The following is a 21,722-nucleotide window of genomic DNA, read 5'->3' on the forward strand; positions in this document are numbered from 1 at the left end:
ATATATATATATATATATATATATATATATATATATATATATATATAAGTTGTTCTCCCTTTAAAATTTTGAGATAGTTTCTTCTAACAGATCAAAATATACCCTAAATCTCTAGTATATGGCTTTGTTCTAGTCTCCTGCCTGATCACATTCTCTCCCTTTTTTTTTAAAAATCCTCTTTCTTTTTTCAACCAACTTCTTATCTCATCAATTCCTTTTATAAAATTTTTTATAATTTTCATCTTTACAGTCATATTCCATCCCTTCATCATATCAACCCTTATTTTTATACATATGTAAGTTTTTCTTTCTTTAAAATTTTGGGAAGCACTTTCTTCTAACAAACAAAAATACACCAAAAATCTAGTGTGTGGCACTGATCTATGCACCAGCCTGGTCATATTTGATCATATTCTGTTTCTTTTTGTTTTGTCCTGTTTTTGTTTGTTTTTATCTTTTTCTTTTTTTTTTCTTTTCTTTCTTTCCCTTTCTTTTCCCCCGGCTTTGGGTTTTTTTGATTTGTTTAGAGTATATTTTCTGGGGACGTTGTTACCCTGTTAGCATTTTGTTCTCTCATTCATCTATTCTCCTCTGGGCAAAACGACAAGACAGAAAAAATCAAAACAACAAAAAGAACAAGAGGAAATACCGACTGCCAGGGACCTACTCAATACGGACATTAGTACAATGTCAGACCTAGAGTTCAGAATCATGATTTTAAAGATACTAGCTGGGCTTGAAAAAAGCATGGAAGTTATTAGAGAAACCCTTTCTGGAGAAATAAAAACTAAAATCTAACCAAGTAGAAATCAAAAAGGCTATTAATGAGGTGCAATAAAAAATGGGGGATCTAACTCCTAAGATAAATGAGGCAGAAGAGAGATTTAGTGATATAGAAGACGAAATGATGGAAAATAAAGAAGCTGAGAAAAAGAGAGATGAATGACTACTGGATCACGAGGGCAGAATTCGAGAGATAAACGATACCATAAGATGAAACAACTTTAGAATAATTGGGATCCCAGAAGAAGAAGAAAGAGAGAGAGGGGCAGAAGGTATAATGGAGCAAATTACAGCAGAGAACTTCCCTAATTTGGGGAAGGAAACAGACATCAAAATCCAGGAGGCACAGAGAACCCCTCTCAAAATCAATAAAAATAGGTCAACAACCCGACATCTAATAGTAAAACTTACGAGTCTCAGAGACAAAGAGAAAATCCTGAAAGCAGCTCGGGAGAAGAGATATGTAAGCTACAATGGTAGAAACATGAGATTGGCAACAGACCTATCCACAGAGACCTGGCAGGCCAGAAAGGACTACAGGATATATTCAGAGCACTAAATGAGAAAAATATGCAGCCAAGAATACTATATCCAGCTCGGCTGTCATTGAAAATAGAAGGAGAGATAAAAAGCTTCCAGGACAAACAAAAACTAAAGGAATTTGCAAACACAAAACCAGCCCTACAAGAAATCTTGAAAGGGGTCCTCTAAGCAAAGAGAGACCCTAAAAGCAACATAGACCAGAAAGGAACAGGATTATTCCCTGCCTATTTTCAGACCACAATGCTTTGAAACTAGAACTCAATCACAAGAGGAAAGTCGGAAAGAACTCAAATACATGGAGGCTAAAGAGCATCCTACTAAAGAATGAATGGGTCAACCAGGAAATTAAAGAAGAATTTAAAAAATTCATGGAAACCAATGAAAATGAAAACACAACTATTCAAAATCTTTGGCATGCAGCAAAGGCAGTCCTGAGAGGAAAGTATATAGAAATACAAGCCTTTCTCAAGAAACAAGAAAGGTCTCAAGTACACAACCTAACCCTACACCTAAAGGAGCTGGAGAAAGAACAGCAAATAAAGCCTAAACCCAGCAGGAGAAGAGAAATCATAAAGATCAGAGCAGAAATCAATGAAATATAAACTAAAAGAACAGTAGAACAGATCAACGAAACTAGGAGCTGGTTCTTTGAAAGAATTAAGAAGATTGATAAACCCCTGGCCAGACCTATCAAAAAGAAAAAAGACCCAAATCAACAAAATCACGAATGAAAGAGGAGAGATCACAACCAACACCAAAGAAATACAAACAATTATAAGAACATATTATGAGCAACTCTATGCCAGCAAATTAGATAACCTGGAAGAAATGAATGCATTCCTAGAGATGTATCAACTACCAAAACTGAACCAGAGAGAAATAGAAAACCTGAACAGACCTATAACCACTAAGGAAATTGAAGCAGTCATCAAAAATCTCCCAACAAACAAAAGCCCAGGGCCAGATGGCTTCCCAGGGGAATTCTACCAAACATTTCAAGAAGAATTAATACCTATTCTTCTGAAACTGTTCCAAAAAATAGAAATGGAAGGAAAACTTCCAAACTCATTTTATGAGGCCACCATTCCCTTGATCCCAAAACCAGACAAAGACCCCATGAAAAAGGAGAATTACAGACCAATATCCTTGATGAACATAGATGCAAGAATTCTCACCGAAATACTAGCCAAAGGTATCCAACAGTACATTAAAAGGATTATTTACCACGACCAAGTGGGATTTATCCATGGGCTGCAAGGTTGGTTCAACATCTACAAATCAATCAATGTGATACATTAACAAAAGAAAGAACAAGAATCATATGATGCTCTCAATAGATGCAGAAAAAGCATTTGACAAAGTACAGCATCCTTTCTTGATCAAAACTCTTCAGAGTATAGGCATAGAGGGTACACACCTCAGTATCATAAAAGCCATCTATGAAAAACCCACAGTGGATATCATTCTCAATGGGGAAAAACTGAGAGCTTTCCCCTTAAGGTGAGGATTGTGGCAGGGATGTCCACTATCACCACTGCTATTCAACATAGTATTAGAATTCCTAGCCACAGCAATCAGACAACAAAAAGAAATAAGAGGCATCCAAATAGGCAAAGAAGGAGTCAAACTCTCACTCTTTGCAGATGATATGATACTTTATGTGGAAAACCCAAAAGACTCCACCCCAAAACTGCTAGAAGTCATACAGGAATTCAGTCAAGTGGCAGGATATAATCAATGCCCAGAAATCAGTGGCATTCCTATACACCAACAACAAGACAGAAGAAAGAGAAATTAAGGAGTCGATCCCATTTACAATTGCACCCAAAACCATAAGATACCTAGGAATAAATCTAACCAAAGGGGCAAAGGATCTGTACTCAGAAAACTATAAAATACTTATGAAAGAAATTGAGGAAGACACAAAGAAATGGAAAAACGTTCCATGATCATGGATTGGAAGAACAAATATTGTGAAGATGTCAATGCTACCTAGAGCAATCTACACATTCAATGCAATCCCCATTAAAATACCATCCACTTTTTTCAAAGAAATGGAGCAAATAATCCTAATATTTTATTTTTAGAAATAAAGGGTACACACCCTGAATATCCAGAGGAATGTTTACAAAGAAAAGCAAAGCTGGCATCATCCTGCCTGGACTTCCAGCTCTATTACAAAGCTGTCATCATCAAGACAGTATGCTACTGGCACAAAAACAGACACATCGATCAATGGAACAGAATAGAGAGCCCAGGAATGGACCCTCAACTCTAGGGTCAACTCATCCTTGATAAAGCAGGAAAGAATGTCCAACGGAAAAAAGACAGTCTCTTCAACAAATGGTGTTGGGAAAATTGGACAGCCACATGCAGAAGAATGAAACTGGACCTTTTCCTTACACCACACACAAAAATAGACTCCAAATAGTTGAAAGACCTCAATGTGAGACAGGAGTCCATCAAAATCCTAAAGGAGAACACAGGCAGCATCCTCTTTGACTTAAGCCACAGCAACTTCTTCCAAGAAACATCACCAACGGCAAAGGAAGCAGGAGCAAAAATGAACTATTTGGACTTCATCAAGATAAAAAGCTTTTGCACAGCAAAAGTAACAGTCAACAAAACCAAAAGACAACCAACAGAATGGGAGAAGATATTTGCAAATGACATATCAGATAAAGGGCTAGTAACCAAAATCTATAAAGAACTTATCAAATTCAACACCCAAAGAACAAAGAATCCAATCAAGAAAAGGGGAGAAGCCATGAACAGACATTTTTCCAAAGAAGACATCCAACTGGCCAACAGACACAAGAAAAAGTGCTCAACATTGCTTGGCATCAGGGAAATCCAAATCAAAACCTCAATGAGATACCACCTCACACCAGTCAGAATGGCTAAAATTAACAAGTCAGAAAATGACAGATGTTGGCGGGGATGCGGAGAAGGGGAACCCTCCTACACTGTTGGTGGGAATGCAAGCTGGTGCAACCACTCTTGAAAACAGTATGGAAGTTCCTCAAAAAGTTGAAAATAGAGCTATCATTTGACCCAGCAATTGCACTACTGGGTATTTACCCCAAAGATACAAATGTAGCGATCTGAAGGGGTACGTGCACCCCAATGTTTATAGCAGCAATGTCCACAATAGCCAAAGTGTGGAAAGGGCCAAGATGTCCATTGACAGATGAATGGATAATTCAGCCTTCAAAAGGAATGAGATCTTGCCATTTGCAACGACATGGATGGAACTGGAGGGTGTTATGCTGAGCGAAATAAGTCAAACAGAGAAAGACATGTATCATATGACCTCACTGATGAGGAATTCTTAATCTCAGGAAACAAACAGGGTTGCTGGAGTGGGAGGTGGGGTGGGAGGGATGGGGTGGCTGGTTGATAGACACTGGGGAGGGTATGTGCTATAGTGAGTGCTGTGAATTGTGCAAGACTGTTGAATCACAGATTTGTACCTCTGAATCAAATAATGCAATATATGTTAAGAAAAAAAAAAAAGAAGATAGCAGGAGGGGAAGAATGAAGGGTGGGAAATAGGATGGGGAGACAAAGATGAGAGACGATGATCTCTGAGAAACAAACTGAAGGTTCTAGAGGGGAGGATAGTGGGAGGATGGTTTAACCTGGTGATGGGTATTAAAGAGGGCACATTCTGCATGGAGCACTGGGTGTTATGCATAAACAATGAATCATGGAACACTACATCAAAAACTAATGATGTAATGTATGGTAATTAACATAACAAGAAAAATTTTTTTAAAAATGCTATTACTGAGATACAGTCCAAGTGGAAGCTATACAAAGTGGATGAATGTTGCAGAACAAATCAGTGCTATAGAATATAAAATGATGGAAAATAAGAGGACTGAGAAGAAGAGAGAAAGAAATCTATTAGATCATAAAGGGAGACTTGGAGAACTCAGTGGTTCCATAAAGTGAAATGATACTTGTATTATCGGGGTCCCAGGTGATGAGGACTAGGACAAAGGGTAAGAGGGCTTATTTGAACAAATTATAGTGGAGAACGTCCCTAATATGGGGAAGGAGATGGGCATTAAAGTACAGGAGGCACAGAGAACCCCCTTAAAAAAATAAAAATAGGTCAACACATCAACATATACTGAAGCTTGCAAGCTTCAAAGATAAAGAGAAAATCCTGAAGGCAGCACAGGACAAGAGCCTCACATGAGGCTGGCAGCAGACCTTTCCACAGAGACCTAGCAGGTCAGGAAGGACTGGTATGTTATATTCAAAGTACAGATTGGGAAGAATATGCAGCCAAGAGTAGTGTATCCAGCAAGGCTGTCATTCAAAATAGAAGGAGAGATAAAGAACTTCCAGGACAAACAAAAACAAAAGGAATTTGTGAACACTAAACTAGCCCTGCAAGAAATATTAAAGGGGATCCTGTGAATGGAGAGAGAACCTAAAAGTAACAAAGACCAAAAAGGAACAGAGGCAATAAATAGAAACACTGACTTTACAGGTGATTCAATGGCACAAACATCATATCTTTCAATAATTACTCTGAATGCAAATGGACAAAGTGCTCCAATCAAAAGACATAGGGTATCTGAATGGTTAAAGGAAAAGAAGAAGACCCATTGATATCCTGTCTACAGGAAACTCATTTTAGATCCAAAGACACCTCCAGATTGAACGAGAGCTGGTGAACCATTTATCATTGTAGTGGACATGAAAAGAAAGCTGGAGTAGCCATCCTCATACCACACATGCTAGATTGTAAACCAAAGACTGTAATAAGAAATAAAGGAAGACACTATATCATACCAAAGGGGTCTATGAAACAAGAAGATCTAACAATTATAAGTATTGATGTCCTTAACTTGGGAGCACCCAAATATATAAACCAATTAATAATAAAATTAAAGAAACACTTTGATAATAATACAGTAGTAGCAGAGGTCTTTAACAGCCCACTCAAAGCAAGGCACAGATCATCTAAGCAGATCACCAAGAAAGGAAGGGATTTGAATGACACACTGGACCCTATGGACTTAGTAGATATGTTCAGAGCATTTCATCCTAAAGCAACAGAGTACACATTCTTCTTGAGTGCACATCAAACATTCTCCAGAATAGATCACACACTGGGTCCCAAATCGGGTCTCAACCAGTACAAAAAATAGAGATCTGATGAGCACTGGGTGTCATATGCAACTAATGTATCACTGAGCACTACAGCAAAAACTAATGATGCATGATACGTGGGCTAATTGAACTCAGTAAAACAAACAAACAAACAAAAAGACTGAGGTCATACCATGCATATTTTCAAATCACAATGTTTAAGAACTTGAAGTCACCCACAACAAAACATTTGGAATGACCACAAATATATATAAATATATATAAAATGTTTGTTGGTGCATACTTCACTGATATTTTCTCAGAGCCATAGAGACCCTTGCCCAGCATCAGGAGAATGTGATGACTCATAAGGGCAATAGTTACTGTAAGCCAGGTTGCACATCACAATCACATGGGGGTTGTTTCTGATAAATTACTCATTCAGGGATGATAATTTTAAATCGTCTATTTAACCTAATACTCAAATTCATACCACGCCCCCACTCCTGGAGATGACCACACTTTTCCAAGCTCCTCTCTGTCATCGGGGGGGTGGATGCTCAAAACTCATCCCTGGGGCACTGCATGGAAAGCAGAAACTTCCAGGAAGACCTTCATTTGAATGAAGAACCTCTCCACGTCATGGAGCTGAGCCTACCTCTCACTGCACTGCTTGGCCTCTTGTTTTAAGGTCTTCATTTCTCCCTCCAGGATGGAGCACCTCTTGTTCAAGTGTGGGATGAATGATTCAGTGCTTAGGGCCTGGGTATCCTTTACAATTTCCTCCCAGCCCCTGTCCTCATTTCATGCCTTGAGATTTAATACAAAGTCTTCAAACCACTAGTCTATTTTATTTTCTAGGGCATGGTGTCATTTTCTCCTGAGGAGAACTCCTCACAAGATGACTAATGCACAGGTAGCAGGCTACAAGGACCTAAGGCAGGTGAGAAATGACTCAAATGCTCACTTCTCTGCAGAGTTGGAAGGCAGCCATTCAGAGGGTTTTGGATCAGGCTGTTGTCCCAGTGGCTTTTTAGCCCAATACTAAGCATGACTGGAGGGCTTTTGGTTTGAAGGCTCCCAGGTGGCCAAGGGCCCAGTGAACACATGGGTGTAGTGCTGAGCAGGTTTGGAGGTCTCATAGCCTGAGACCAGCTGGCAATCCCAGTGTTTGAGTTCCCTGTGCTCTGGGGGGAGGAGCGATCCATATCCTAGAGCACATGGTGAGACTGCTGTCCAAGTGCCTGTTTGGCTTAAGTGCAGAGCTGTGTTGTTGGTCTCCAGGTCCAAGGGCACATGAGGAGACCTCTGTCCAGGTGCCTGCTTGGCCTAGCACAGAGATTCATTGTTGTTCTGCAGGTCCATGAACACATCGTGATCCTTCCGTCCAGGTTGCTTGGCCTAGCACAGATCTGAGTTCTTGGTCTCCAGGTCCAAAGGCACATTGTGAGACCTCAATCCAGGTGCTTGCTTGGCCTAGCAGAGATGTGTTGTTGGTCTCAAGGTCCAGGGACACATAGTGATCCCTTTGTCTAGGTGTCTCCTTGGCCTGGTGCGGAGCTGTATTTTACTGTCCAGGTCCAAAGGCACATTGGGAGATCTCTGTCTAGGTGCCTGCTTGGCATAGGACAGAGATGCGTTGTTGGTCTCCAGGTCCTAGAGCACATGGTGAGCCTGCTGTCAGGTGCCTGCAACGTGCTGAGCTGGGTTGGCAGTCTCCAGATCCAAGGGCACATTGTGAGCCCTCTGTCCAGTTGAGTCCTTTTCCCAATGCTGACCTGGGATGTAAGACTCGTGGTATCTTGGCACATGGCAAGTCTCATGTTCTCTGGACTCACTTGCCTTGTGCCACACTGGCCTGGCCAGCTTGTGGTGTGAGGGCTCCTTTTCCACCCTATATCTATGGGACTCACCTGCCCAGTGTCAAATGGGTTCAGAGGGCTCCCAGGGTTCAGGTTCCTGGTGCTCTGTTTGGCGGCAGAGTTTCTTTATGTTCTGCTGTTTTCGAGGGTTTGTGGTCTATGGGATCCTGGTCAGCCAGGAGTCTGGGGGATTAGTTTGTCCCCTCTGATCTGGGTCAGACAACTCATTGTCTGAGGACCTGTGATCCAAGAACTCCCACTGTGTCCGATAATGTGATTCCCTCGGGTTGTGGACTCAGGTTTCCTATGTTGAGCCTGGTTGTGACCCCAGAGGTGTGGGGCCCAGCTTGCTGAGAACCCACTGTACACGGATTCCCAGTATTCTACTCTCACATGCCAAATCAGAGTGCGTACCTGAGCAGCCAGGCCATTCTCAGAGTGGGAAATGGATCCAGGATTCACCAGGTGCAGGTTCGAGGCCTCTCAGGACCACAGAGGGACAAAAAGATAGGGGCCAACACAAAGGTGGTGTGCAGAGTGTTGGTGAGAGGTCCAGGGCAGGAGGAGTGGGCAGGGGGCTTGCCAAGGGCAGGAACAGAGAACAGAGTAGAGAACTCAAAGAATAGCAGGAAGAGCTGTGGCCAAAGTGCCATCTCTCTCGTCAGTTTAGCCTCTGCTGTTGCCGTGCTTTTATAACAGCCCTGGGGCATCACAGTGCCTTCTTGTGATGTCACCACCATGCCCTGGCCAATCACCAGGGCGCTATCAGGTTGACCCCGTTTGGCTTGCCAATCATCTTGTAGCTTGCCTGGCCAATGACCAATGGCCTTATCAGTAACACTTCTGATATCTTTGCCTGGAAACCATCTTTTAAAGAAAACAGGTTAAGTTTCCTTCAAGATGAAAAAATCATATTTCGGATGTATTTATAGTGAAGTTCATGGTGAGGCTGAAAGACTAAACCAGTACTAAGTTAAATGTGTCACAAAGAGCCACCATTCACTGAAACACTGACACCAATATTAATGAATACACGGGCCATTAGACCCCATGGAAGGTCACACTTGAGGGGTAAGTTGGACAACATGACACTAGAGCAAATGCTATTCTCAAGTCATGCATCAAAGCTTATGTATAAGTGTTGAAAATGGTAGATATATGTTTGTTACATCTTCCCACAATAAACATAAACCTGGAAAGGATGAAGCTGTGTCACAAATCATTACCTACTTGACACAACGACATTCAGCTCTCATAGAAGTGGGGCAAGAAAATCCAGCCTGTCACCGGATTCACAGTCTTCATGTCCAGCGTCCAATCAGAAAGTACTGAGCGGAAGAGTTAAGTTTGTCTCATCCCTCAAATCCAACTACATACTTATCAAATCATTCTGAACACCCAAGAAATCAATCAGAGATCTAAGAATATAAACGCTGCAAGTCTACAAGTAGACAAGGGACCACTGTTTGGAGGGGAGGAAGTGTGGAGACTTGAATCTGCTCTGATATAGCTGAGGATACAGTGGAGATGAGGGAGTCTGCGTGAGGAAGCTACCGCAAAGTAGTATAAGCAGCAGGGTGTAAATACAGATCTTTTTGAAGTCTGGCTAAAGAAAATTTTTTACATATACACAATGGAACGATACTCAGCCACCAAGAAAAACGATACTTTGCCATTTGCAATGTTGTGGATAGAACTAGAGGGTATTGTGCTACTTGAAATTAGTCACAGAAAGAAAAATACCATATGATTTCACTCATATTGGGAACTTAAGAAACAATACCAATAAACATAAGGGAAAGGAAGACAAAATAAAATAAGATGAAAACAGAGAAGGAGCTAAACCAAAGGAAACTCTTAACTATAGGGATGAAACAGGGTTGCTTGAGTGGAGGTGGGTGAGGAGAAGGCATAATCAGGTGATGGGCATTAGGGAGGGCACTGGGAATGAGCTTTGGGTGTTACATGAATATGATACATCATTAAATTTTACCTCTGAAACTATAAAATAAAAAAGGAATGTGTTCTGGAACCACCCATGTTTGTTCCCCACAGGCACACAGTAAGCTCCCATTAATTACTTGTTGAAAAAGTGAGCTCAGATGGAGCTGTCTGGTCAGCAAGCAGATACACAGGGTTTGGAGCTCAGGGGAAAGAAGAGTAATAGGCAGAGAGGTGCTCTCTGAATCCAGGGGAACAGAAAGGCGGCTGGAACCAGATAGCATGTGTTCCTATCCCAAACCTTCTTGCCATACACTTGGCAAGCTCATGCATACTCGTTCCTGTGTCATGGAGAAGCTCAAGAAGAGACCTGTTTGATATGCTGGGGAGTCACCTTGAGTCCAGGGTGGAGGCTGTTCTTGTCCATGAGATGGCCCTTCTCCTTGGGAGTTTGCAGACCCCAATCAGCTCTGCCTTATCTGTCTTGTGTGCTGGTTCTGGAACCACACATAAGTGGCAAAAGAAGATCCTATGGTCAGGCAACACTGGTGGACATGATCCATATTTTCTTTTCTCCTCATAGGTAAGGTCTCAGAGTGTTTTGAGAGGGCCATGCCATAAATCTGGACAAATGATCTCTAGGGAAAGTCAGCCAAGATGTGTTGACCTGTTGGAACGTCCCAGGCCTTACCCTCCAATGGAAACTGTGTTCCACGAGTGAATAACTTGGAATGACTTCAAATGTCATGGGCTCCCAAGAGATGCACAAACAGGGGCCAAAGCTTCTGAGCTCCCCAGCTGAGCATGGACATTGGCATACCGTGGCTTGGGCAGGATCATGTGCAAACCTTGACCCCAGGGAGAATGCAAGAGAAGCTCAAGCCTACCTGGTTCCTGGATTCTGGAATGTGTAACTCTTGGTCCAGTCATTCTCTGGTGGCAATGCCAGGGTACAGGTTCTGCTGGAACAATGTTTGCAGAGCCACTTGCTGCATCAGCTTCAAAACAAGCTGCCTCCATCGGGATCCACGTGGGAGTGGGCCTGTTGCAGGGAAATGGCAACCTTATTAAGAAGGCTGTCATATGAATGCAAACTGGTGGTGCAGTCTCAACTCTTCACTTTATGCCACGTTGACATCTTCTCATTCCAGGGATTCCTGTGACTTGGCCACCCATGGATCCAAATAACTGGGTAGGACACAGGCAGTCCACCATCTACCTATGGGAACGGATGTTAGGAAGGATCAAGGGAATACCAGCAGCTATCAAGCCATGTGATGGCATGTCAACGAATTGAGGAGACAGGGGGTGTGGGTTAGGGGGTAAAAGCACCTTAGGAGAAACAAGGAGGATCCAAGTGCTCCTAAGAAACATGAAGGTAAACTCCAACAACACATCCTAAGTGCTGGTCCATGAGGTGAAAGTTCTCTTTTTGTAAATGACAACTGACATCGGTGCTGAATCTTGACCTGTTCTCTGCCACCTGAGATCCAGCTTGCCTATTTTCAAAAGAGGGACTCTTGGTGGGAATCCTGGCCACCAACTTCAGGTTTCATTCTGATGGCAGCCATATGTAAGCCTCTCTCTATTCCCTATCTCCAATCCTCCATAGATCACAGCTCTCCAGCATGTGTGTGGGCAATCAGGGTAGTCCCTTCTACTTTCCTGAACCCTGGAAAGTTATCAGGGCCTTTGGAGAATGCAAGCAGGGAGCAGGGCATCTGACGGAAACATACTCCTTGATGTGCTGGTGGGAGCCATGCCAGTGGTGTCCCTTGGGTTCTGGAATGCTGGCCGGTTGACTGGGCAGGACCTGGCAGCACAGGACTTATCAATGCCTGGGATGGCCCACTCCTAGATGGCCAACCCTTAATCATTTTGTCAGCTTCCTGTGGTAGCCCTGCCTTCAGTGGTTCAGACCTTTGGTGGAAGAGGTCTTCAGGAGGACATCGGGACCACTTGAGCCAAGTGCTTGCCCTAGGCAGGTGGACGTGCCCCACACCCTCTCCTCTGGATGCAATGTGGCTTTACCTCTCCCACTAGCTTCTCTCCAGGATTATAGCCCTGACATCTAATTGTGCTGTTTAGACTGGGGATTCTATGTAAGACCGGACCCGGTGAAGGCCCCTCCACAATCACTTCAGATACCAGAATGTGGGTGTGGAACTTGAGTCACCTTTGGCGACCCAAGAAGGGCCTCCTAATGAAGTTCTCTTGTATTGCAATACATTATTTTCTATCTTTCTTTTCTTTGTTTATATTTATTTTTTATTTATTGGAACTTTTGTCATTTTTCATTTGAGTGTTTTCATTTTTCCCCTTCATTTTTATATTTATTTTTTAGTTTTTTTTTTTTCTTTCTAATTTTGATTTTGTACAAGCCCTGGTAGTTTCTTTTTTTTTTTTTTTAAGATTTTATTCATTTATTCAACAGAGACACAGCGAGAGAGGGGACACAAGCAGGGGGAGTGGGAGAGGGAGAAGCAGGCTTCCCGCAGAGCAGGGAGCCCGATGTGGGACTTAATCCCAAGACCCCAGGACCACAACCTGAGCTGAAGGCAGATGCTCAATGACTGAGCCACCCAGGCGCCAAAGAGCCCTGGTATTTTCACCCTTCCCGTCACCAAACGGGACAGTTTAGCCACTTAGTTTGGTGTCTAAATGCCCTCCGCACCTGGGGAACCATTTTCCGTTGACACCCGGGCAGCTCCGAGGCAGCTTGTGAAGCAACACTTGTGGAGCCAGGCAGGAGACTGAACTCAGACAGCTTAGATAGGAGACATGTGAGAGGGAAATTGTGCATTGGCCATTGCCATGTATGTGGGGAGGGTTGGTCAACACTCTTATTTGCTTGTGGGCACAAGGGAAGAAGAAACTTGAAGGAAGCACATGGGACCCCTGAACGTGCAGTGTTCCAGGCAAGTGGAGATGCTACTGGGTCCTGGTGCAAAGGAAGCAAAGCTATCCACAGTCCCTATGGATTCAGGACTCCCTAAGTTTCCCAGAAATAGTCTGTGCTCTGTTGGAGTCCATCATTTTGGGTTTCCACTGGCTCCAGCTGGTGTTCTTTGCTCTTGACTACTGTGGGCAGCGTGTGTTAAGAGAACCTTGAGCTGTCTAAGGAGAGCACTACTTCACCTGGGAGAAGGAGATGACAGTTCCAGTAACATGAGAAGAAGATGAAGATAATCATACAAATTTAAAACAAAATAGAAACTGGAGGGCCAATTTGCATCTCATTCAAAGCTGGGGTTTTTCTGTTGTGTTGGGAGGGTGGTGGTGGTGCTGTGTGTGTGCTTCCAAAGTAACCAACCACCCTTCCATGGTAAAAGTCCCTTCAGTGTTTGAAAGGAAGATCCAGTGGAAAGGGCGATGAGTCAAGCATTTCAATGGACTCCCAGTGCCAGCCAGTTAGGAAACCAGCCAGCCAAACGACCAACCAAGCAAAAAACCTACCAGCGATCCAACAGAAAATGGCAAACACAGGCCCAAATTCCCCTCCTGTATCCTTTTGGCTGCAGGGCTCTGAAAGTCCATCAGGTGTACTACAGGGAGACAAGTGGAACCCAGTAGAAATAGGTGGTGAAGGGACTCATTCTCCCATGACTTGAAGGCAGACCTTTAGCAATCACTAATTGTAGGGTAAGTGTGTGTGTGCCTGAGGGTTTTCTGGTGTGTGCTTGTGTTTCGGTGACAGCGAAACCAGTGGCTTTAGGTCAAGGAAAGAGCATCTACAAAAAGAGAGGGAATGCGTCTCCTGGAAGGCCCAGGGTTGCAGCCTTGACCAGGTGGTTGGTGTCTCTCCAATGTCCGTTTCTGGCTGGGCTTGTCCAAGTGGTGGCTTGTAGCACGAGGAGAGGCGTGGGCAGAGGGCCTCCACAGAGGGTGCCTTACACATTTTCTGGGGGTAGCATCCTCAACACAGTGCCTCTCAGGAAAGCTTAAATCCCCTGAGGTGGTCCAAGTGCCGAGTCCTGATTGGAGCTGCTCAGGGCAAATGACCATTGGCGTGGCTCTGTGTTGCTTTTATGGACCGCTCTGTCCCTACAGTGTAGGTGGTCGCCAGGCAGTGCCTGAGGTTTACTCTCACCAAGACGGGGAACAGCCTTCGAGCCCCAAGAAGATGTCTTGCAGACACGTGGGTCCTGTTCTTGATCCCTCATTCCCAGGCCAGGGTGATCTGAGGGCAAGAGGATCACATTGAGGGATCCCAGGGGGTGCACAGTTGTGTGAGGATGTCCTTGCAGATCACAACCCCTGGGGTCTTGGCCTCCAAGGCCTTGAGCAACAGCCTGCTACCTGGCGGACTCCTGCCAGCTTCCACGTGGACACATTCTCTGGCAGGTGATTTCCCAGAGTGGTGGCTCCATGTTGTACACATTCCAGGGCCCTGAAAGCTCACCTATATGGATGGAACAGGCCACCCATTGACAGGACAGGCTCCAGGGCTCAAGTCCGGACTTGAGGCTCCTCTGGCCTGGCTGGCCTTGGACCCAAATGTGGCTGCAGCCCCGTTTTTCCCTCCATGTCCTATGTGCAGAAGTGCCAACCCCAAGGCTCCAGAGACCTCCCAGACACTCTCAGATGAGACTACAGTCTTCCCAACACTGCAAGTGAGCCATCCTTCCACGTGGCTTCTCTAGACAGAATGAAAGCCTGGTCTGTCCCAAGGCCACCTTGGCCAGGAACCTTTCAGACATTCTAACCCACTCTGTTCTGGGAGAGAGACAGAGCCTTCCACTCTGTCTTCCGAAGCTACAGGTAGATGTGTCCATAGAGTGAACTGGAAGAATGACACACTAGGGCAAGAGAGATGCGGAGGGCTTCTATCACAAGCTATATCTATGGAGAGATACAAACAATCCACCCATGGGTCTGGAAGCATGGAGACATGGAGATACAGATATATTTCTGGATATGAGATCGTGGATAGAGATAGAGATCTATTTGGATAGAAGCGACCAAGATAGGAATTCTTTGGTTCCTTTCCCCTTGCAACACAGACGTGTTGGACATGGCGGGGGGGGGCTCAAATGACCAAATCCACAATCTAACCTCTCCCAGGGCATGTGGCAATTAGGTAGGGGCAGAATAAAACCCCAAGGAAAAAAACCCGCCAATACCCACCTTATTCTTCCCAATGTTTTGACCCACAATCCTTTCTGGAGGTTCAGTGCCCATACTGTGAGTTGCATAAGCATGATGCTCTGACAGTGTGGACATCCGTGTGTGTCTGCTTGTGAGAGAAAGCGAGATAACGCGGGAGAGATAGACCCATAGAGACAGAGATCTGAAGAAATAGAGACAAGGAGATTCATTGCCAGCATAGTAGGATGAGCCTTAGGTATGAATTTGGCCACTGCTGAGAACAGTGGGGTCAAATACAATGTGCATGGACTGTCTGCCACTTGGGTTCAACCTACATCCCTTGGAGGAATGCTTGCCCATCAGGCACCGTCAATCCAGGTGAAGCTTGATGACCACCAGGAAGTATTAGTGTTGCCCCATGAGGTTGTCTGTGCCCAAAGCTGTGAACTGGACTTGGGCATACCAATGGCTTCCACAGCTGGTCCCAGGACCAGGAAGCATCTCACATCTCTGAAGATTGGCAGGCATGAGAGGACAGGAGGGAAATGGAACAAATCACAACTAAGAGATCTCAATGGGGAGGCAAAAATAGGTTTATTGGACCAAAGGATTGTCCCCTCAAGCTTGAGATTCCAGGATGGATTTCCTCCAAGTTAGCCCTTGCAAGGGAGAGAGGTGACCCTGCTGACAGAAGGCCACCAAGAGGCTGACTGGGAACATCTTCTTTCTTCCTGCGAAGTGAAGGAACACTGTGGGTAGAGAGGCATGGGATACATACTAACAAAAGAGAAAACAAATGCTAATTTTGTGGAATGAGCCACAGTGGTACCCTTTCTGGAATGCCTGCTGAGAGTGGCTGTGACCCTTCATGCTGCCATTTTGTGTTCTTTGGAAAGGCTCCCCCCATGCTCATCTTTGCATGACAAAGATGCCAGGCAAAGGCCCCAGGGCATTCCAGACTTTGGCTGGGACAGGATCACTCAGAGATGGGAGACTGCAGTCGCTTCCTGTTTTGCTGGTTCCCAGCCTATCCCAGCCAGGATGGATTTGTGATCCTGGGCTCCCATGGTCAAGATGTGTAATGTCCTGTCTTGGTCTACACATTCAGCTCCTGGAGACAGGACTTTCTGACTGGGCAGGAGGAAAAGGCATTTGGAGGTGTTCTTCTTCGACCTCTCCTCCTTGCTTGGTTTGGCTGCCAGGGCCAGGGTTTCCCAGTCTACAGAGGAAAGGGTGATGGCAGAGACGAGGTCACGTGTGTCCTGACAGTGCTTTGGATCAATCAGGTGTCGGGGAGGGTGCCCATTGCCCAGTGCCCACGGTGTCTTCAGAGGCTTTGTGGAGCTTGGTGCTTATCGGGAAGGCAATGGAGGCCTGCCCACAGGGCAGAAAGGACATCCTTCTTCTGTCTTTCCAAGCAATGGATGCTGCTTTGGGTGTCGGTCTTCCTCCGGAACATGAACAGTGCTGCCTGTTCCTCCTCCTTTCTGACCTGCTAGGACTGCATCTCAGGAAGGATGTCTGAATGAGTGGGGGGTGGGGAGGATGAGGCCTTCCTGCTCCTAGTCCTGAGGCCATGTGGAGTCATGCAGCATGGCCAGCAGGGCCTGAAACTCCTCCTCGCTGAGAGGTGCTTCCAGGGGTCCTGGAGCGTCCTCTTGTGGCAGACACCCACTCAGAAAAGGGTGTGTGTCTTCTTCCATCTCTGAGGCTGAGAAAAGTTCCTCTAAAAAACTTGAGGCTTCTGCAGAGGGTTGGTGCTGTGAGTTGAGCACAGCCGACAGCCCTGCAGTAGGATGTGCCTGCTGCTGCCAGCCAGGGGTCTCAGCATGTGCAGGCTGCAGAACTGCCCCATCCTGAGTCTGTCCTGTGCCGATGACAAGCTGGGACCCATCGCTCCAGCACTGTGCAGTGCAGTTGCTCCCGGAGGGCCCTGCCTCCTGCAAGTGTTGGCAAGGATGGTCAGCTGGAGGCTGGGGGTAGTCTTGGAAGGGCAGGGGTGCCATGCCAGGGTGCTCATGTTGCTGCTGGTATTCCCCTTGAGACGGGGGGCAAAGAAGAGTGTGTCGAGTGGGGAGACACCCTCCCAGAGTCGGTCCTGTCAAGGAACGGTTCCTCAGGCCTTCAGCAGCAGGAAAGTTGTTTCCTCCCTGCCCACCTTGGGTGGGCGGGACCATCATGGCCCCCAGGGCCTGGCTCCCAGGGCCCCCACAGAAAGCTGGAGGGGCAAAGCCCATGCAGGGAATGGGAGGTGTCCCTGCAGCAAGGGCCTGCCTTCTTCCCAGAGGATTGGACAGAGCCATTTGAGGAGAGCTTATGGGGACACCAGTCAGGGGGCCTGGTTCCCCTGGGACTGTCACATGAGGACTGGGTTTGGGGTGTGCTTCCAGGTCCTTCATGGGGCCACTTCTGCTCTGCCCTGGGTGCCGAGCTCTTCTGTTCTGGAACCAGACCTGGGACAGAGAAGAGATGTCATGGACATGAGAAGAAGGGAAAGATGAGAAGAAGGGAAAGATGTCAGCTCTGCTTCCCCCCTGCCCCCACCTGGGATCTTTTGGGGAGAAGGCCAGGACTCTTGGTCTGAATCTCAGGGGAACTCTGTCCATAACTTTCACCTGGCCCTTGGAAACTAGGTGACCACCCAGGGAAACTGCACCCCTGGCCTGGAGGCCATCCCCCCTTGATAGGCTTGAGTGGCAGGCACTCAGCTCTGCTCTGCCTGCTGTTCAGTCCCTACCTTGCCCTCTCTTTGATTGCCAGTTGCAGTTTTCTGACCAGCCATTCCAGGAGCCCTGGGACAAAGACATAGCTGACCACCTGCCCCTCCTTCCCCAGGCTACTCCAAGTCCTCAGGAATGTCTCAGGGCATCCCTCAACACCTTTCCCTGCCCCGGTGTCTGATTGGGTGTAATCCCAATGGCAAACCACCAACTCTGACTTGCAGTCCTTCAACCCATGCCTCTTGGCCTCACATCCACAATAGGTAAGTCTACAGGCACATCTCTTATGGGTCTAGAGGAGGGCATGGGCAGCCAGGAATCCACATCAACAACACTCGCATTCGGATTTGGCTCTCCCTCTCCTCCGTTTGCTACATGAGAAGAGGAGTTCTCAGGAATGAGCACGTTGATCTTACCCTCTGTCTGGGGACAAGACTTGTCAAAGTACAGGCCCATGAAGGCCTGCTTGAGGCACGGTCACTGGCTCTTGTCCCAAAGGAGAGGCTTCCAGAGAGTCTGCCTCCATATACCACAAGGGCGTTTCACAACTCCTATATCAGGAACCACTCTCTGCAGAGCCTTCTCAACCAGGGCACATGGGACCTCTCACCCACTTAACAATAATCCTTGGGCCAATAATCCTGGATGATTAGGTTATCCAGAGAAGGTGTGGTTTGAGGGCAGAATCCATTCCTGCCCTGGGGTCCTGAGGCCCCGGACACTGACAAACACGTTGCCACACACAGGACAGCAACCCCACTCACACTCAGGAAATCCTGGGGGCCAAATGGATAGCGCTACTAAGCTGCTCAAGCGCTGACAGTTTGTGCGATCTCTAGATAGATGCCAATGTTTCCGTTTCCCCTCTTTTGTCTGCTCACCATTTCTACACGCATGTACGCTGCCAACTCCCCCCACCATGTGGTTTGGAAATTCTTCCTTGAGCGGTCTCTCACTTGCAAGTTCAACACTGTCCTCCCATTGCCTGGGCACTGGATCCTGTGGATAACTCAAAGGAGCCCACGATTCCCCAGCAACGTCTCAGGTGCCACTATCCCTTCCATGTTGAAGAACTCATAGGCACGCTCTGAAAATGTACCTGAATGCGGGATTCTGGAAGACCTGTGAGTCTGGCCAGGTGTTCCCTGGTAGCAATGTTCGGAAAGCGGTTCTTCTCAAAGGCTTGAAGGAGGATACTGGTTTGGGATGGAGAAATGGATGTCCGTTTTCTCCTGCCTTCCTTTGGGAAACATTCTAAAAAGAGAACAGAGTTAGAAAGGACGCCTTTGAAGCCAATGGCACATCCAATGTAGAAAGAGAAATTGGTGTCCATGTGCATGCATGAGTGTGTGTGTGTGTCTGTGTGTGTGTTTGCATGCTTCTCCATTTTCTCTATAGCCTCTCCTTCCCTGACTTCACTGAGGTCACCATGGACCCACTGACACAAGCTTGGATCTAAAGTCTGAGGTGACCCCAGAAGAGGACTCTGTCCTTCCTACAGTTTCAGGACAAGAAGATTCAAAGCTTTCTTGCCCAGAAACAATGCACCCACCTAACAGGAAGTGCATGCACAGTGTCCATCTCTGGGAACAGAAAGGCAGCTGGAACCAGTGGTCATGGGTTCTTCTGCTAAGCCTTTTTGCCAAACACATGGCAAGCCCATGCATACCCATTCCTGTGTCAAGGAGAAGCTTATGAAGAGACCCATTTGGTATGCTGGGGAGTCACCTTGAGTCCAAGCTGGAGGCTGTTCCTGTCCATGTGATGGCCCTTCCCTGTGGGATTTGGCAGACCCCAGTCGGCTCTGTCTTAGCTGTCTTGTTCGCTGGTTCTGGAACCACACCTAAATGGCAAAAGAAGAACCAATGGTCAGGCACCCTGGTGGGCATGATCCATATATATATACATTTTTTTCCTCATACCTAAGGTCTCAGAGTGTTTTGTGTGGACCCTGCAATAACTCTGGACAAATGATCTCTAGGGAAAATCAATGAAGACGTGTTGACCTGTTGGAATGTCCCAGGCCTTGTGCTCCAATGATACCTGGGTTCCACAACTGAATGACTTGGAATGACTTCAGAGGGCATGGGCTCAACAGAGTTGCACATACAGGGGCCAAAGCTTCTGAGCTCCCCAGCTTAGCATGTAGATTTACATGCAGTGGCTTGGGCCTGATTGTGTCCGTGACTTGTTGCCCAGGGAAAATGCAAGTGAAGCTGAAACCTACCTGGATCCTGGATTCTGGAATGTCTAGCTCTCGGGCCAGTCTTTCTCTGGTGGCGATGCCTGGGTATGGGTTCTGCTGGAACAATGCTTGCAGAGCCCCTTGCTGTGTTTGTTTCAAAACAAGCCGCCTCCGTCGGGATCCGCATGGGAGGGAGCCTGTTGCAGGGAAAATTACAACCATATTAGGAAGGCTTTCATAGGAATGCAAACCGGTGGGGCGGTCTCAGCTCTTCACTTTCTGCCCTGTGGACCTCTTCCCAGGCCGGGGCTTCCTGTGCCTTTGCCATTCATGGATCCAACTAAGGGACTGCTCAATAAGACACAGGCAGTCTGCCATCTCCCTACGGGAATGGGTGATAGGCAAGGATCTAGGGAAATACCAACTGCTAGCAAACCATGTAATGGCATGCCAATGAATTGAGGAAACACGCGGTGGGGGAGAAGAGGTGAAAGCACCTTAGGAGAAACAAAGAGTACCCACTGCTCCTAAAAAACATCAAGGTCAACTCTGACAACATATCCTAAGTGCTGGTCCGTGAGGTGAAAGTTCTCTTTTTGTAAATGACACCTGAAATAGGTGCTGAATCTTTTCCCGTTCTCTGCCACCTGAGATCTAGCTTGCCTATTTGTAAAAGCGGGACTCTTGTTGGGAATCCTGGCCACCAACTTCAGTTTTCATTCTGATGGCAGCCATATGCAAACCTCTCTCTATCCCCTTCCCCCAATCCTCCCTGGATCACAATCCCTCCAGCATGTGTGCGGGCAATCGAGGTGGTCCCTTCTACTTTCCCAAACCCTGGAAAATTATCAGGGACTTTGGGGAATGTAAGCAGGGAGCAGGGCACCTGATGGAAACTTACTCCTTGATGTGCTGGTGGGAGCCATGCCGATGGAGTCACTTGGGTTCCAGAGCACTGACCGGCCGACTGGACAGGACCCGGAGCATGGGACTTATCAATGCCTGGGATGGCCCACCCCTGGATGTCCCACCCCCAATCATTTCAACAGCTTCCTGTGGTAGCCCTGCCTTCAGTGGTTCAGACCTTTGGTGGAAGAGGTCTTCAGGAGGACATCGGGACTACCTGAGCCAAGTGCTTGCCCTGGGCAGGTGGACGTGCCCCGTCCCCTCTCCTCTGGATGCAATGTGCCTTTCCCACTCCCACTAGCTTTTCTCCAGGATTACAGCCCTGACACCAAATCGTAGTGTTGAGACTCTGGGACTCTGTGTAGGACCGGACCGGGTGAAGGCCCTTTGACAATCACTTCAGATTCTGGCATGTGGGTGTGGAACTTGAATCACCTTTGGCCACCCAAGACGAGCCTCCTAATTAAGTTTCCTTGTCTTGCATTACATTGTTTTTTATCTTTCTTTTCTTTGTTTACATTTATTTTTTATGTATTGGAATTTTCGTCATTTTTCATTTGAATGTTTTTGTTTTTCCCCTTCATT

General features: G+C 46.4%; 1 protein-coding gene across 1 annotated transcript; it reads right to left on the minus strand.

Annotated features, from left to right (window-relative positions):
- Positions 1-16,888: 16,888 nt before the first annotated feature.
- LOC118026879 (double homeobox protein 4C-like) lies at positions 16,889-21,157 on the minus strand. Its single transcript, XM_035029918.1, has 5 exons — positions 21,133-21,157; positions 20,274-20,428; positions 19,788-19,889; positions 19,146-19,286; positions 16,889-17,779 (listed from the first exon to the last, which is right to left on the minus strand). The coding sequence occupies exons 1-5, from the start codon at positions 21,155-21,157 to the stop codon at positions 16,889-16,891; spliced, it is 1,314 nt and encodes a 437-aa protein (XP_034885809.1).
- Between the last annotated feature and the right edge of the window lie 565 nt (positions 21,158-21,722).

The sequence above is a fragment of the Mirounga leonina genome, unplaced genomic scaffold (genome assembly GCF_011800145.1).
Source record: "Mirounga leonina isolate KUSES-001 unplaced genomic scaffold, KU_Mleo_1.0 Mir_347, whole genome shotgun sequence".
Taxonomy (NCBI): Eukaryota; Metazoa; Chordata; class Mammalia; order Carnivora; family Phocidae; genus Mirounga; species Mirounga leonina.